General features: G+C 48.6%; 2 protein-coding genes and 1 long non-coding RNA gene across 3 annotated transcripts in view; all 3 read right to left on the reverse strand.

The window, feature by feature from the left end:
• LOC119129645 (C-type mannose receptor 2-like) overlaps window positions 1-4931 on the reverse strand; it is a 7807-nt gene extending 2876 nt beyond the window's left edge. The window contains exons 1-15 of the mRNA XM_037262999.1: window positions 4872-4931; window positions 4737-4799; window positions 4495-4656; window positions 4295-4383; window positions 3736-3856; window positions 3575-3610; window positions 3347-3493; window positions 3045-3164; window positions 2866-2976; window positions 2761-2796; window positions 2121-2341; window positions 1936-2048; window positions 1706-1827; window positions 1571-1633; window positions 1329-1484 (exon numbers count right to left, since the gene is read on the reverse strand). Coding sequence (XP_037118894.1) covers window positions 1329-1484; window positions 1571-1633; window positions 1706-1827; window positions 1936-2048; window positions 2121-2341; window positions 2761-2796; window positions 2866-2976; window positions 3045-3164; window positions 3347-3493; window positions 3575-3610; window positions 3736-3856; window positions 4295-4383; window positions 4495-4656; window positions 4737-4799; window positions 4872-4893 — 1582 coding nt within the window. The 5' untranslated portion in view covers window positions 4894-4931. The remainder of the gene's footprint in view (window positions 1-1328; window positions 1485-1570; window positions 1634-1705; window positions 1828-1935; window positions 2049-2120; window positions 2342-2760; window positions 2797-2865; window positions 2977-3044; window positions 3165-3346; window positions 3494-3574; window positions 3611-3735; window positions 3857-4294; window positions 4384-4494; window positions 4657-4736; window positions 4800-4871) is intronic.
• A 588-nt stretch (window positions 4932-5519) lies between these two features.
• On the reverse strand, window positions 5520-6019 carry LOC119128281. The gene is made up of 3 exons (XR_005098965.1): window positions 5909-6019; window positions 5722-5832; window positions 5520-5550 (listed from the first exon to the last, which is right to left on the reverse strand). It is a non-coding gene; the product is annotated as an uncharacterized LOC119128281 (long non-coding RNA).
• A 59-nt stretch (window positions 6020-6078) lies between these two features.
• The window catches only part of LOC119129646 (C-type mannose receptor 2-like), a 902042-nt gene continuing 891736 nt past the window's right edge, over window positions 6079-16384 (reverse strand). The window contains exons 36-42 of the mRNA XM_037263000.1: window positions 7542-7604; window positions 7306-7461; window positions 7130-7221; window positions 6590-6704; window positions 6460-6510; window positions 6217-6384; window positions 6079-6143 (exon numbers count right to left, since the gene is read on the reverse strand). Coding sequence (XP_037118895.1) covers window positions 6079-6143; window positions 6217-6384; window positions 6460-6510; window positions 6590-6704; window positions 7130-7221; window positions 7306-7461; window positions 7542-7604 — 710 coding nt within the window. The remainder of the gene's footprint in view (window positions 6144-6216; window positions 6385-6459; window positions 6511-6589; window positions 6705-7129; window positions 7222-7305; window positions 7462-7541; window positions 7605-16384) is intronic.

Here is a 16384-nt window from a genome sequence, read left to right on the forward strand (position 1 = left end):
GGAGATCCGTCAATCCACTTGCTGCCGTCTTTGGTGACGTTGTTGTCGACGCCCAACCACAGAGAGGGAGCGCTCGGCAGAAAAGTGTGCAGACCTTTGGAGGTAAATGGTCAAATGTGTAGCAAGAGTTTGAAACAGTCCACGTTGGGGGAATTCAACAGCTCTGATTGCGACCGGACAGACAGCCTACTCTGTATGAAGGTCTGTTCTATTGAGTCGGCGATGCTGAGAAGGTCTCCTCCGCGGCGAAGGCAGTCGTCTCGCGCCTCCTCCCAAGTTTTGGTGGGCTTGCGTTGAATCAGGTAGCAGAAGTCGGAGGAGGGTCGCTCCAGCCACCAGCCGCACTTTGCACTCCGGCCTGCAAGCGAGAGTGGAGTCACTTGAGGGCAAACGGGCGACAAAAGAACACACGTCGACTGGCGGGTGGAACGCCCACCTGGCGGCGGAGGAAGAAGAAAGTCTTGGACCTTGGCTGCAAGGAAGGAAAAGAGAGGACTCATTAGCACTCTTCGATTTTCCTTAAAAGGTAAAGTGCATTATATATCAAAGGTATGATTATGATGATGAGAGAGCAGATGGAAGTGCAAAGTGAGTGGTCGTCATTTGCTGACCTTTTTTACAGACGAATGGCTGAATATTGGTGCAGGGCCAGTCCTCAAGTTTTCCAGTCTGCGACAAGGCAGCGCAGTCACCCCGTCCGTCCGGCCTGTTTGGGACCCACGTGATGTTGCCCTGCGGACGACACGCCAGACGTGACTTTGGCGCGTTTGGTCTCGCTTGCCACCACCGCATTTGCTCCAAAATGATGAGTCTTGTTTTCCTCCCACTAATCAACACTTTCCCACAGTATGACTTGAATTCATTGGACAATTTTCATCCACTTAAATCACAACTTGAGTTTCAGACTCATTTATTCTCAGAAGTGAGTGACTTTGACTTGTGAAAATCTGCATTTTAATCATACATGATTTATTTTTTCACTTCATTTAATTTTATTCTCATAACTTCACAACTTTGTCCTTGTTAATGCCCCATCTCATTAACACCTTCAATGTTTATCTCTTCTTGTAACATGACGGGCATTCTTGCCAAAGTCGAACTTTTGACTGCTTTTGTAGGCCGCTCGTTTGGCTTACTGCAGGTGTTGCGTCGCTCCACTCAAAGTTGCCCTTGTTCTTCTTGAGTCCCACCCAAGATTGCAATCCTCCTATATTTGCCGCGTGAGCTTGAGGAAATCACAAAAAGCGAGAAGAGCATTCAAACGTGTCAGACATTGGGAAACGCTGGGGGAGGATAGCTGGCATCGGCAGTTTGACCCGGGCGCTCACCAGCCAAGAATTTGCCCTCGTCCCATGAGAGGACGCTGGCCAGGTGACCTTTCCATTCTTGGCAGAACTTCTCAGCATCCTTCCAAGTGCGCTCCATCGTCCCAAAGTGATAGCAAGAGCCCTTGTACAGGAAGTCGCCAGGGTCGCAGTAGGAAGCTGAAGCCGGCAAGAAACATGGATTACAAAACCACAAGGGGGCGCTGCAGGCTTGAAAAGAAAGAAGAAGCGTCGCTGCCACTCACTCTCCACTCGATTGTAGCCGAATCCGTAGTCTTTGTAGGAACACAGCCGTCCCTCCGGGCAGTCTGCAGGAGGACGACGTGATTGCATTTTTTCCTCCTTTCAGCGTCAACATCGACACGGACGTGCACACTTACCGTCGGGCGACCGCTTGCACATGTACGCCAGTGAGGATCCGCACGAGCCATGTCTCCACTTGCCGGGCTGACTGGAGGAGTGCACACCTTGGTTGACGTACGCGCAGGCCTCAATGTTGGAGCTGTGGAGAAAAGTCATAAAAAAAACATACACACCCGAGGAACGGTTTTCCCTTCTTTCTCTGTGCCCCGCCTGACAATGAAAGAACGCAAAGAGGTGACCTTCTTACCTTCCGTCTTGACGCGAGTCCCTGTTGGCGTAGGCCGGGGTCACACCGGTGTCGGACCAAGTCAGCTTCTTTTCTCCTTCTTCAAAAAACTGACACCAGTCCTTGTTGCAGTCCTGCCGAAACCAATCCCGGTTGTCAGTCAACTACCGGTAGCGAGCCAACAGCAGCCTGCGCTTGCGTCTCACCAGATTGGAGAGTCCGATCCAGAAGGGCTTGTCGCCCATTTGCTTCTTCACAAAGCTTTCCTCGTAGATTGAGGAGATGGAGACCAGGTCGCCGCCCTCCCAGAGGCAGTCGTGACGAGCCCCCAGCCACCCGTTGGTTTTCTCCATCTTCTTGTAGCACTTGGAGGCGTGAGGATTCCATCCGTTGCTTATGTCACATGTTGCCTTAGGATCGGTCAATACTGATAAAACAGCAAAGTTGCCTTGGTCAATTTTCAACGTTTGGTGAAAAGCAGAAATTCAGCAAACAGGTAACAATGCAGTCGGTCGACCCAATTCAGTTTTAGCCAAATTGCGTCGCCTGCTTGACTGGCAATCCACAACTGACAAGTCTTTAGAAGGACACGGGCATTGAAAGCTATTAGCCTGAAAGAATACAGTCACAAGAGATAAACAAGGCCAGTTTCAAGATGCTGAATGATCTCAGAGAACCAACTCGGGCTGCCACAAATGATTATTTAGCTCATGGCTGCTGATCTTGCATAACCTTCATTCGCTTACAACCTGAATTCTTTACGCTAGGAAAATAAGAAAAGAAGACAAGCGTCGTCATGTCATTTTTGTCTCGTGTCGTTTGAAGTCACCGTTTAAGGAGACGTACCGTCATGAGGCTGCTGCGGCGGTTTTGGAATGTTTCCTGCAAGACAAAAGCCAAAGAAGCGAGTCAGCACGTTGTGAGAATCGGCCGGACGTCGCCGCGTCTTACCTCGTTTCTTGCACATGTAGCCTCTCTTCTTCCGGCAATCGTCAAACCTCCAGCGGCCGTTGCTTGTGAGCAGGGAAAGACAGGACGCACCAGAGGGGTCACCGGGGTCACCTGGAAGGAGACGACAGATGCTCAGCTCCATTCCTCGCAGACCAACATCGATTGGGTTTTCGAGCCACCTCCGTCCATGACGACGTAACCCAACGGGGATCCGTCCGTCCACCCGCTGCCGTATTTCGTGATGTTGTTGTTGATGCCCAACCACAGAGAGGGAGCGCTCGGCAGAAAAGTGTACAGACCTTTGGAGGTATAAATGGTCAAAGGAGTTTGAAACAGTCCACGTTGGGGGAATTCAACAGCTCTGATCGCGACCGGACGGACAGACAGACAGACAGACAGACAGACGGACAGAAGGACAGACAGACGGCCGGCCGACCAGTCAGCCAGCTGGCCAGCCTACTTTGTATGAAGGCCTGTTCACTTGAGTCGGCGATACTGAGCAGGTCGCCTCCGTGGCGAAGGCAGTCGTCTCGCGCCTCCTTCCAGGCCTTGGTTGGCCTGTGTTGGATCAGGTAGCAGAAGTCGGAGGAGGGTGGGTTCTGCCACCAGCCGCACTTTGCACTCCGGCCTGCAAGTCAGAGTGGAGTCACTTGAGGGCAAACGGGCGACGAGAGACCACCGCACGTCGACTGCCGAGTGGGACGCCCACCTGCCGGCGGAGGAAGAAGAAAGTCTTGGACCTTGGCTGCAAGGAAGGAAAAGAGAGGACACATTAGCACTCTTCGATTTGCCTTAAATTGTAAAGTGCATTATATATCAAAGGTATGATTATGATGATGAGAGAGCACGTGGTCATCATCACTTGCTGACCTTTTTTACAGATGAATGGCAGAATATCGGTGCAGGGCCAGTCCTCAAGTTTTCCAGTCAGCGACAAGGCAGCGCAGTCACCCCGTCCAACCGGCCCGTGTGGGACCCACTCGATGTTGCCCTGCGTACGACACGCCAGATCAATATTTTCTCACACTAGATGTATCCATTTGTCTCATTTCTGAGCCGCATTGTTGTCCATTTACAACTGTCTGCCAGCGAAAGTACAATTGGAGTTTCACACTCAAACTTTCCCAAGTCCAACTTTGAACATTGACATTTTGCACTTTGATCATCTCTGATTTCATTCGTTTTCCAGTCAATGAGAATATCATTATTTCAAAATAATAAAATGCTCGTTAATGCTCCAGCTGATTTACACCTTGGACGTTTTTCTCTTCTCGTAACAGGACCATTCTTGTCAAAATGTAACTTTTTTTTCTTCTAATTCAGTCAAATTTTGTCTTTCGTCGTGACTTGGAACTTTTGCCACCCGATGTGACACCTTCATTCTGGGCCAGTGACAACTTTTGCAGACGGCTCCAAACGTTTGGCTTACTGCAGGTGTTGCGTCGCTCCACTCAAACATTCTGTCGTGTTTCTTGAGTCCCACCCAGGATTGCAATCCTCCTTTGTAGGGCATGTGACCTTGAGGAAATCAGAAAACGCAACTGAGCACAAGACGAGCATCCAAACTTGACAGATGTTGTGAAGTGCTGTGAGACGATTGCCGGCATGGCGGTTTGTTTTGAAGCTCACCAGCCAAGAATTGGACTTCGTCCAGTGAGTGGACGCTGGCCAGGTGACCTTTCGATTCTCGGCAGAACTTCTCGGCGTCCTCCCAAGTTCGTTTCTTCTCCCAAAAGTGATAGCAAGAGCCCTTGTACAGGAAGTCGCCAGGGTCGCAGAAGGAAGCTGAAGCTGCCGAGAAACACGGATTACAAAACCACAAGGGGACGCTGCAGGTGTGAAAAGAAAGAAGAGGCGTCACTGCCACTCACTCTCCACTCGATGGTAGCCCAATCCGTAGTCTTTGTAGGAACACAGCCGTCCCTCCGGGCAGTCTGCAGGAGGACGACGCGATTGCATTTTTTCCTCCTTTCAGCGTCAACATGGCAAGGGACGTGCACACTTACCGTCGGGCGACCGCTTGCACATGTACGCCAAGGAGGATCCGCACGAGCCATGTCTCCACTTGCCAGGGCGGCTGGAGAGGTCCACACCTTGGTTGACGTATGCGCAGGAACCAACCTTGGCACTGTCGGGAGAAGACACACACGTGAAAAACGTGCCAATTTGAAGGCTTTTCCTTGCTTTTTCCTTGACACGTGTGCTCTCTCAAATTTTGCAAACGGGTTCCATAATCTCGCTGCGTGTCCCTCATGGACGCAAAAAGGTGACATGAGCTCCTTACCTTCCGTCTTGACCTGAGTGCCAGTTGACGTAGTTCAGCGTCACAGCGGTGTTGGACCAAGTCAGCCTCTCTTGTCCCGCTTCAAAAAACTGACACCAGGTCTTGTCGCAGTTCTGGAGAGTTCAAACCCGTCCGTCGTCAGTGGCGTAACAACAGCGAGCCAACAGACGCTTGCTTGCGCTTGCGTCTCACCAGATTGGAGAGTCCGATCCAGAAGGGCTCGTCGCCCATTTGCTCCGTCACAAAGCTTTGCTCGTAGGGCGAGGTGATGGAGACCAGGTCGCCGCCCTCCCAGACGCAGTCGTAGCGAGCCCCCAGCCAACCGTTGGTGGTCTCCATCTTCTTGTAGCAGTTGGAGCCAAAGCGACGCCACCCTTTGTTTGTTTCACATGTCTGAACGACTGAGGACAGACGGACACATTTTGGGATTATTCTGACGTCACAGCGCCACGTTTTTTGCATTCTTCAGCCAAATTAAGATGTGCGACAAACAAGGGGACCACGCCTGCATCAACACTGACATCAGACAAAAAACACGCGTTGGGGAGAATGGACCGAGCACCTTGTCTTACCTCGTCTCTTGCAGACGTAGCCGCGCTTCTTCTCGCAATCGCCGACTTCCCGGCCGCCCTCGCCACCGAGTAAGGAGTTGCAGCGTCGGCCGGAGGGGTCGCCGGGGTTACCTGGAAGGAGACGGCGGACGCTCAGCGCTCCTCCACGGAAATGGACATTTTCCGGCCAGGTTTTAGACCCACCCACCTGCGGCGGCCAACTGGACGGAATTGGGTGAGGATTGGGCCGACTGCTCGCTGCCGTCTTCAACCGTGGTGTCGTTGGTGTCCAACCACAAAGAGGAAGCGTTTGGCAGAAGACCTTTGGGTCAAAGGTAAACACGGTTGAAACATCTCACAGGTGCATGTGCGAAACGCTTAACCGTAATGAAGTGCGGATGACGTCTGGCTCGTGTCCTTGTCGCTGGGGGCCACAAGCTTTTCTTTGGAATGAAAGAAACTTGGCAAAAATGCATGTCGTCTTTCGTCAAGCACATTACGCGGTGGACAGCCTACCTTGGATGAAGGCGCGTTCCTGCGAGTCGGCGAAGCCGAGCAGGTTGCCGCTGAGGCGGGCGCACTTGTCTCGCGCCTCCTTCCAGGTCTTGGTGGCCTTGGAGTTGATCAGGTAGCAGAAGTCGTTGGCGGGGTTTTCCTGCCACCAGCCGCACTTTGCGCTCTTGCCTGCAAGCGAGACTCGGGTCACTTGAGGGCAAATGGTATTTTGCATGTGGGCTGCAGGGTGGGACGCCCGCCCACCTGATGCTGATGTCGGCGTCAGAAGAAGCGGAAGAAATTCTCTGGCCTTGCCTGCAAGGATGTGAGAGGGATCAAACATGAGAGAGCGCCAAGAAGACAAAGGGCAAATGAGAGGTCGTGACTTTCGGACCTTTTTGACAGATGGATGGACGAAGGGTATCGCATTGGGTCAGGTGAGCGTTACCATCAAATGCCAATTTGGAGCACTCAGATGATCTGTATGAATTATACCACGGGACATCATCCTGCGGGGGGAGGACGCAGTGGGCGTGACTTGAGTGTGTTAGTTGTTGCAATTGTTCCGATAGCCTCCCAGCAAATTCCTTCAAAGTCACTTTATTGATTCAAATCTCTCCAATTCATTTTCATAACCTCTTTCTCACAATCAGATGAAATGAAAAAATGTTGCCCTGCAAGATGAGCGGTGCACTTTGATTCGATTGATCGCCATTTGAATCCTCATCAAATGAAACACCACTCAAGGCAAGTCCAATTCAAATCAAACCATTTGACAGGCAGAGCGAGCGAGCGAGCATGCTTGTCCGATTTGTCCTCCTAATTCAAAACAACTTTGTTCTGCTAAAATCACACTTTTTAACATGACAGCTTCATTCTGGCCAATTGACAACTTTTTGGACCTCGATCTGTTGCGCACAGGTAGGTCACTTACTGGAGATGATGTGTCGCTCCACTCAAAGTTGCCATTGTTCTTCCAGAGTCCCAGCCAAGCCAACCATCCTTGTCCATCTCGTCGCACGTGAGCTTGAGGAGAGCGGAAACAACACTTGTTGTGAAACATTGCGGGTCGATTGCTGGCCTGCTCATTTTGCCTTGGCGCTCGCTCACCAAACAAAAATTGTCCGACAACCAGTGAGTGGAGGCTGGCCAGGTGACCTCCCTTGTTCTTGCAGAAACCCTCAGCCTCTTGCCAGGTTTTACGGGTCCCCTCAAAATGGTAACAAGAGTCCTTGTACAGGAACTCGCCAGAGTCGCAGAAGGAAGCTGAAAACCAAAAGAACCTCGTTAGAAAAGCACAAGGAGACGCTGCGGGTGGAGAAAGAAGAAGCGTCGCTGCCACTCACTCTCAACTCGATTGTAACGGTAACCCAAGTCTTTGTAGGAACACGGCCATCCGTCCGGGCAGTCTGCAGGAGGACGACGTGATTGCAATTTTCCTCCTTTCAGCATCAACATCCCAAGAAGAGACAGACTCACCGTCGGGCGACCACTTGCACATGTACGCCAAGGAGGATTGGCACGAGCCATGTCTCCACTTTCCAGGCTGATTGTAGAGGTCCACACCTTGGTTGACGTAGGCGCAGGAAGCAACGTTGGAGCTGTCGGGGAAAAGTGGGGGAAAATGAGACACACGACAAGCCAAATTGGAGTCGATTCTCCTCTTTTCGGATAAAAAGAAAACAAAAGCTGGTTTTGAACCTGCTCACACACTTTTGGAAAGGGGTTCCAAAGTGTTCCTGTGCATCTCTCCTGACACCGAATGCAAAGAGGTGACCTTCTTACCGTCCGTCTTGACGCGGGTCCCAGTTGGTGTAGTCCGGCGTCATATTGGTGTTGGGCCAAGTCAGGTTCTTTTTTCCCGCATCCAAAAACTGACACCAGTCCTCTTTGCAGTTCTGCCGAAACCAATTCCGGTTGTCAGTCAACTACCGGTAGCTAGCCAACAGCCGCTAGCTAGCACTTTGGTCTTACCAGATTGGAGAGCCCGATCCAGAAGGGCTGGTCGCCCATCTGCCGCTTCACAAAGTCTTCCTCGTCCGTGGAGGTGATGGAAACAAGGTCGCCGCCCTCCCAGAGGCAGTCGTGACGAGCCCCCAGCCAACCGTTGGTTGTCTCCATCTTCTTGTAACAGCGGGAGCCGTGAAGAGTCCATCCCATTTTTGCGTCACATTTCTTGATTGATCCTGATGAAACAGCAATGTCGCCTTGGTCATTTGTCAGCGTTTGGTGAAAAACACAAATTGAGCAGACAGACAAGAAGGAAGTCGGCCGAATTCCCTTTTGGCCAAATTGCGTCACCTGCATGACTGACAATAATACAATATGAGATCAATCAACTGGAACTTAAGTGTTGCACAGAGGCTGAGATCAACCGGAGTCAAATTCCCTGTTTGCCGTGCACAAAGTTGGTCAATAAAGCCAATTCTGATTCTGAAATCATCTATCCACAAAAAATCAACAAGGCCCTTTTTTTGTTTTTTCTCACGATAATCATCAACCATTTTCAAGATGCTGAATAATTCCAAGGACATGTCAAAGGACGGAGGAAATTCAGTCCTCTTCTGTCGCGCTGACCGACACGCTTTCATCGCAAACAGTCATGCGGCCATAACGCAGTGCGTGCACTGTCCGGTTTTTTTTCTCATTAGTTTTTTCTTTTTTGTGTGTCAAATGTTCACATAACCCAATAGGTTACTACATGTGGATAAGTAGTAGTATTATTTGGATGAGTGAAAGGCAATTCATTTGGAAGCAGTTGTGTGGCCTTGGAATCCCCCCCGCCACCCTCCCTTTGCTTTTCCTCTCCGGCCTCTGCTGTACCAACCCCCCCCCCCCCCTTGCCTGCTCGGAGCAGGGCGGGCGAGAGGAGAGAGAGGGCTGCTCTTCTGACACGCACGCACGAAGAACCAACGAAAGAACCCCGACACGACACGACACCACTCTCAGCAGCAAATCGACATCTCGTGACAATAAGGGCGCCGCAGTGCCCATTGAACCAATTTGAGATGAAAGTGACTGAGCTAGGAAACGGGCCAGTTTTTTTTGTCTTGAGAGTGCTCGTGCGCCTCCACGTGTATTGCGCCCTGAGCGGTCGCCCATATTGCCCATAGCAAAAAGCTCCCACCTGATGTTGATGTCGTCACCGGAAGATACCGGAAGAATTCTCTGGCTTTGCCTGTAGGGATGTGAGAGGATCAAATATGAGAGAGCAACCAGAAGACAAAGGGCAAATGAGAGGTCGTGACTTTCTGACCTTTTTGACAGATGGGTGGGTAAGTCTGGCCGCAAGGATACATGTGAACTCGACCATCGCCAGACAATTGGCCGCAGTCATTATTTCCGCCTTCACGTTGCAACGGGACGTCATTCTGCGGAGGAAGGACACAGCGGGTGGGCGTGACTTGAGCGTGTTAGGTGTTGCAGCTGCTCAGATGGCTTTGAAGCAAATCCCTTCAAAGTCACTTTATTGATTTAAATCTCTCCAATTCATTTTCATAACCGCTTTCTCACTATCAGAATTGTTGCCATATTCTGACTGGAACTTTTCAATGAACAAATGTTTCCCTTGAAAATGAAAGGTGCACTTTGATTCTACTGATCACTTGATCACTTCCGTCTAAATGATCATTTGAATCCTCATAAAATGAAAAAACCCGTTTGTCTTGTAACACGACTCAAGGCAAGTCAAATTCAAATCAAACCATTTGACAGGGAGAGCATTCTTGTCAGATTTGTCCTCCTAATTCAGCACAACTTTGTTCTGCTCAAATGACACTTTTTAACCTTTGCCCTCTAACATGACAGCTTCATTCTGGCCAATTGAGAGTTTTTTGGACCTCGATCTGTTGCACACTTGTCACTTACTGTGGATGATCCGTCGCTCCACTCATATTTGCCATTGTCCTTCTTGAGTCCCAGCCAATTCCAACCACCTCGCGCATGTGAAGCTTGAGGAGAGCAGAACAAAGACTTGTTGTGAAACATTGCGGGTCGATTGCTGGCCTGCTCATTTTGCCTTGGTGCTCGCTCACCAGTACAAAAATTGTCCGTCAACCGTGTGAGTGGACGCTGGCCAGGTGACCTCCCTTGTTCTTGCAGAAATCCTCAGCCGGTTGCCAGGTTGTACTGTGGCTCCCTCAAAATGGTAACACGAGTCCTTGTACAGGAAGTCGCCAGAGTCGCAGAAGGAAGCTGAAACCCAAAAGAACCTCGTTAAAAAACCACAAAAAGATGGTGCGGTGTGAAAAGAAGCGCCGCTGCCACTTACTCTCCAGTCGATAGTAAATGGAAGCAGATGCTGTGCGGGAACAGGTACGTCCATTCGAGCAGGCTGCGGAAAGATGACGTAGTTGCGCTTTTCTTCTTTCAGCGTCAACATTACAACGGGGGTTCAGACTTACCGTCGAGCGGCCGCTCGCACATGTACGCCAAGTGAGGATCGCACGATCCATGTCTCCACCTTCCAGGCTGACTGTATTTGTTCGTACCTTGGTTGACGTAGGCGCAGGAAGCAACGTTGGAGCTGTCGCGGAAAAGTCGGGGGAAAATGAGACACACGACAAGCCAAATTGGAGTTGATTTTCCTCTTTTTTGATCAAAAGAAAACATTCGCTGTTTTTGAACCTGCTCACACATTTTTGGAAAGGGTTCCAAAATGTTCCTGTGCATCTTGCCGGACACAGAACGCAAAGAGGGGACCTTCTTACCTTCCCTTTTGACGCGTGTCCCAATTGGTGTAGTCCAGCGTCATACTGGTGTTGGACCAAGTCAGCTCCTTTTCTCCCGCTTCATAAAACCAACACCAGTCCTCTTTGCAGTTCTGCCGAAACCAATTGCGGTTGTCAGTCAACTACATGTAGCTAGCCAACAGCCGCTAGCTAGCACTTTGGTCTTACCAGATTGGAGAGTCCGATCCAGAACGGCTTGTCGCCCATTTGCCCCTTCACAAAGTCTTGCTCGTTCTCGTCGGTGAAGGAGACAAGGTCGCCGCCCTCCCAGAGGCAGTCGAGATAAGCCCCTATCCAACCGTTGGTGGTCTCCATCTTCTTGTAGCAGTGGGAGCCGTGAAGAGTCCATCCGTTGCCTGTGTCACATGTTGGCCCAGAATTGGTTGATCCTGATAGATCGGTTAATCCTAATGAAACAGCAAAGTTGCCTTGGTTTAGTGAAAAGCGGAAATTCAGCAAACAGACAAGAATGAAGTCGGCCGAATTCACTTTTTGCCAAATTGCGTCACCTGCATGACTGACTTGGGCATTAAAAGCCAATTAGCCTGAGAGCATAAACATGGCATTTTTTTCCATGAGATAATCATCAAACGGTTTCAAGATGCTGATTAATTTCAGGGACTGTTACACATGTCTAAAAACGGAGGAAATTCAGTCCTCGTGCTACCACTTGGCCAGGCAAGCTTGTTTTTTTACTCAAGTGCGGCCCACGTCAAAAGAGTCCATATTCGACTTTTTAAAAATTATTTTCATCTATCGCCAAAAGATACAAACTAAAATAATATATTCACCCAAAAAATCAACAAGACACATTTTTGTCACGAGATAACAGTTTCATGAAGCTGAATGATTTCAAGGACTGTTGCACATGTCGAAAAAGGGGAAGAAATACAGTCCACTTCTGTCATTCTGCCGCCACTCGGGGAGAGAAAAAGATTTTTGTTTTTTTTAACTCAACTCCTGCCCACAGGATGGCGCTAGAAGTCAACAAATTCCACTTCCAACTTTTTCTTTATTTTCATCAATTACCAAAAGATACTTTGACAATCTATGCAAAGGAAGACGTGTTGGAATTCCACGCCTCTTGTAACAAATCTTCGTGACTATCACTTCCTTTGCCCCACCGCCCACACACGCTCCAGTGCAACGTATTTGCCCCTTTTTTGGGGTAAGAAAAAACGCAATGTGTGGTTGCAAATATTAAAGCCAATAGTGGTGCAGTTGTGTTGCTAACTTACGCGTGTGCACGTCGCTATATACGTAGACAGTAGCCCGTATGACGTTTTGGTTGATTTTGTTTGGAGGGATGGACAAACAAGTGCCACGTTAACATCAAATGATATATTCGCTCCTCTAATTGTGTCGGTTGCATGTCCTAGTCGATATGAAACATTGTTTGGTGGTAAAACGAGAGCAGGGAGGGCTCTGGATACACTCCATCACTATTCAAATGATTATTTGATCACTTATGCTTAGCGCCACATTAAATAAACGACTTTTGTTGCAGACCGGACAGACATCGTCATTACTCTTAAGTACAACCTTTGCTTATTTCCGAGACAGTATGTGAGGAGAAAACCGGAGTTTGCCTTTCCAACAAAGTGATACACCGTTTTGTCCTCACTGGGGCTCTTTTACTCCCCAAACATATTTGATACATGTCTATGTTGAGGACTTGCTGTATATCATCCTCCCTGTGATATTGGGGTTCTCGCATGTTCATATTTAACAATTACAATCATTTTTTTCTGCTCTGTCACTTCAGTTACGGAAGGAATCATTCTAAGATTCGTTTCCTCGCAAACTTCTTTCTCTCGAGTTGCCGTGCGCATTTGGGCGAGGGAGGGGGGAGTGGGGTTGGAATGCGACATTGTGTCTCGCAATCAATGTCAGCTTGTTAAAATGGCATAAAAACAGGTAAAAAAGACTCTTTGCACTCACAACACAAAGTTTACGTGCACAAGAGCAAGCGCTGTTACATCCATTTGAAAAGAACTCCATTTGGGTCCAAAAAGTGGCCCGAATTTGGGTTGAAAATCAAGCCAAACTCTTTTGCGCAGAACAGTCCATTTTGTACAAAAACTCCTCAAATGCCAAAACGCCCCATAGTTGAGACCAATTCACCCAGCTTCCTAAGTCGGTCCAATTTTGAACCCGGCGGCGGATCCGCACTGCCATCCGAACCACACACGTTCTTCTAAAGTTATCATTAAGTTGTACATTTTGGTCGATGTACTCACCGTCTGCGCAGCTGTACAACATCCATACAACGCAAGACAGAAGAACCAGCGCCAGGCGCGCGGCCGGCGGGGTCATCATGGCCTCGAGGCGATTGAACGCAGAAATCTCGGTGTGGTGCACGCACTCGTTCCGCTCGAAACAAGGACAGCCGTCGGCTCGACTGGCGCTCGCTCGCTCACTCGCTCGGCTGCGGCGGCTGCGGCTGCTGCTGCTCGGCCCCCACCTTCGCGAGTAACGCACCGTTGGAAGAGCGCGTTCCCGCGGAGACGCTCTGTACGTGTGCGCGTCTTTGAGCGATGGAACGCGATATCATTTCGGCCACCTTTGTCCAGACTTTGGACACCACTGATTTTATTCGCTATGGGAAAGGGGGGACGCAAGCAAAAAAGGGGGACAACCTTTGGGGTCACTTCAACCTACGTTTTAAAGTGAAGCCAAGTCATGTGTAAAAGTTTTTTTTTTTTTTTTACTCGACATCAGTCAAAGTGGAATCAGCTCATGACAACGTCGACTGACTGAAAGATCAAAAACATTGGCTCACTCAATCAGCCGACCTTTTCTCATCACATCAGGGGCGGTTGCTTGCGAAAAAAGGCAAATGAGCAGGTTGTCACGTAGCAGGAAGGATGGCTTCCTAAAACGCACCGGCGGTTTTTAGCCAAGGGGTTGGGGTGGCCAGTGGCGCGCTGGGACCATTTTCCAGCCCGGGCGTTTCAAATCCAACCGGCCCAATGGCAGGCGCACAGAATAGTGGAATACCGCCGCGTCACTTGACTCCACTATATTTAAGCGCTGACCATGGGTGACTATAACAGAAAATAAAAGTCATTAAAATATATAACAAATAGGCTACTGTAGCAGTTGAATTATGTTTTATGTTCAAGATTTTTTATTCGCCACGTTTGAGCGTGCCAAACAAGGAATTTGACTTCGGTACATCACAGCCTCTGTTCAACATTTAGGTGACTAACAACACTCAGGACGTGTGAAAAATGACAAATATTCCCAAACATCCCCTGATGATTGCATCATTAATATTATTTTCCATGACTAAAAGGATATACAGTGTATTTATCTTCTAAAATGCAAGGTGAATAGCTAGGAGAGCATCCAACGTTAGGCACGGGAACGAGAACTTTGATGCAAAAAAGGTGTTCTATGACATTGTGTGGTGGATTTTGTTGAATTAAAAGAACATTTATACAAGTGAATTGGGTTGTAGCCCATAAATGATGGCCCGGCCGCACCGCCATATCGAAGAGTCTTCCCTTCAACTAGCGTCATCCGGACGCACAAGCTAACTTGGACTCTACCGATTTCAGTGAGTGCTGGGGATGGGTGGTATCGCCCAACTTGAGACACCGGGAAGAGAACTGCGATGCAAAATGGGTGTTGTACTTCCTAATATGGTGACATTGAAAATGCATTGAATTAAAAGCTAGATTAAAATGTCATTCATTTGTAGCCGATCAAATGATGGCCCCCACCGGCCCCACATGGGAGCGGCCCTCGTCTCTCCCGATTAGCCAGCATGCTATCGGGGGTGTCTCAGGATCCCCCCACCCCAAAAAAATTATTTATTATTTATTCATCACTCTTATTTATTCATTGTTTGTGCCTTCTTTATTTTTTTGTGTTGTTTACTTGTATGTATATTGTGTACTATGTCTTGTCACCGTGGGATAGTGGGAACGTCATTTCGATTTCTTTGACTTTGACCTTTGACTTTGACACGGCGTTGTCTTATATTCGGGCCAATACAGTACTTTGCCACCAGGCACAAGACAAGTATCAATTTGGGAGCAAAGGTTTCCTTAATATGTATCGGTTTGCCTGTGAGTTAGGTTTCGCTTTCTGGTCCCCTTTCCAGTAAATGATGCTCAGGCCGTCTTAGTTACATTGAAGGTCATTCAGTGGTATACCGTTTCCTTGCTGTCCTGAATCTTCATCAATTGGAATTTTACTCTCTGTGATTCCACCATTGTCTTTTTCAGTGACATACGCTCACTCATTCACGAGAGCACCTAAGTGACTGACTGTGTGTGTATGTGCACGTGTGAGTTAGGTTTCGTTTTCTTATCTCCCTTTTCTTGGAACCTAAATTTGTTCCAGACATATTTCTGACAGGATGCTGCTGGTAACAAATGTTTCTATTTCCAGCACTCTCATGTTGTCTTGGTCTCATTCAAGGTTATCAAAAGGTGTCGCGCCGGGCCAGCCCCGTCCTGAACCTTCCTCCATTAGAAATTTTACTCTCTGTGAATCCACAATTGTTATTTTCAATGACATCCACTCACTCATTCACGGGAACACCGAAACGACGGCCCGGCTCACTTTTACGTGGCACCTGCAAGATGGCATCAGTTGGCAACAAGCAAATACCAAAGCTACATTGCCACCAGGCACAAAACAAGTATCAATTTGGGAACAGACGTTTCCTGAATAGATTAGAATTTTTTTTTTCTTCTTTTTGTGCCAGAATAGAATGAGGAGTGCCCAGCTCAGCTGCTGCTTAATTGCAAAGTCCTTTATTGGCCTTTAAAATGAACTCACAACAACAATAAGAAAAATACCACTGCATTTCAGCCCTGCCACAAAAGGTCAGAAGGTCAATGGCAAACAGGTGTCGCAAATTGGTGTGGGTGTTAATGACAACGAGGCTGGAGATCAAGATATCGTGTTTGAGTGACTGGACACGTTAAGAGGAAGACGGTGCCTGCCGCTAGCGCCCTCATCTGTCAGCCGTGGTTACCTGCAATGAAACACACGCAGCCATCATTGCTTAGCACAAAAAGGGCCTAACAAGGATGTTTTTAGCAGCGAGCAAGTTTGCACCTATTGCATTTTCAAGAACTTCAGGGAGAGAGGTTCAATTGTTAGAATAAAACATACAATCAATTTAAACCCGTGCAGACTTTTTTTTCTCCATTGCTTGAGTGTCCCTCTTTCCTGCAGTGGTGCAAAAGTGTTTTAGCTGTGCCTGCAGCAGTCTGGAGGGCCTTCTCTTTGGAAGCAAAGACTCCAGCCAAAAAAGGTTGGGAGCCCAGCAACTAACTGGGACATCTAGTGGCGATAGTTGGGATGTTTTTTCTATCATTTTAGTTTCGTAATGACATCTTTTTTAGCCACGGGCATTTTGGAAAAAAAATGAAAATTGATTTGATCATTTTTAATTGTTTTTTAAGCGGGTAGTAAAGCACAATATCATCAACCATAAT

This window comes from Syngnathus acus, chromosome 10 (assembly GCF_901709675.1).
Source record: "Syngnathus acus chromosome 10, fSynAcu1.2, whole genome shotgun sequence".
NCBI classification, from domain to species: Eukaryota; Metazoa; Chordata; class Actinopteri; order Syngnathiformes; family Syngnathidae; genus Syngnathus; species Syngnathus acus.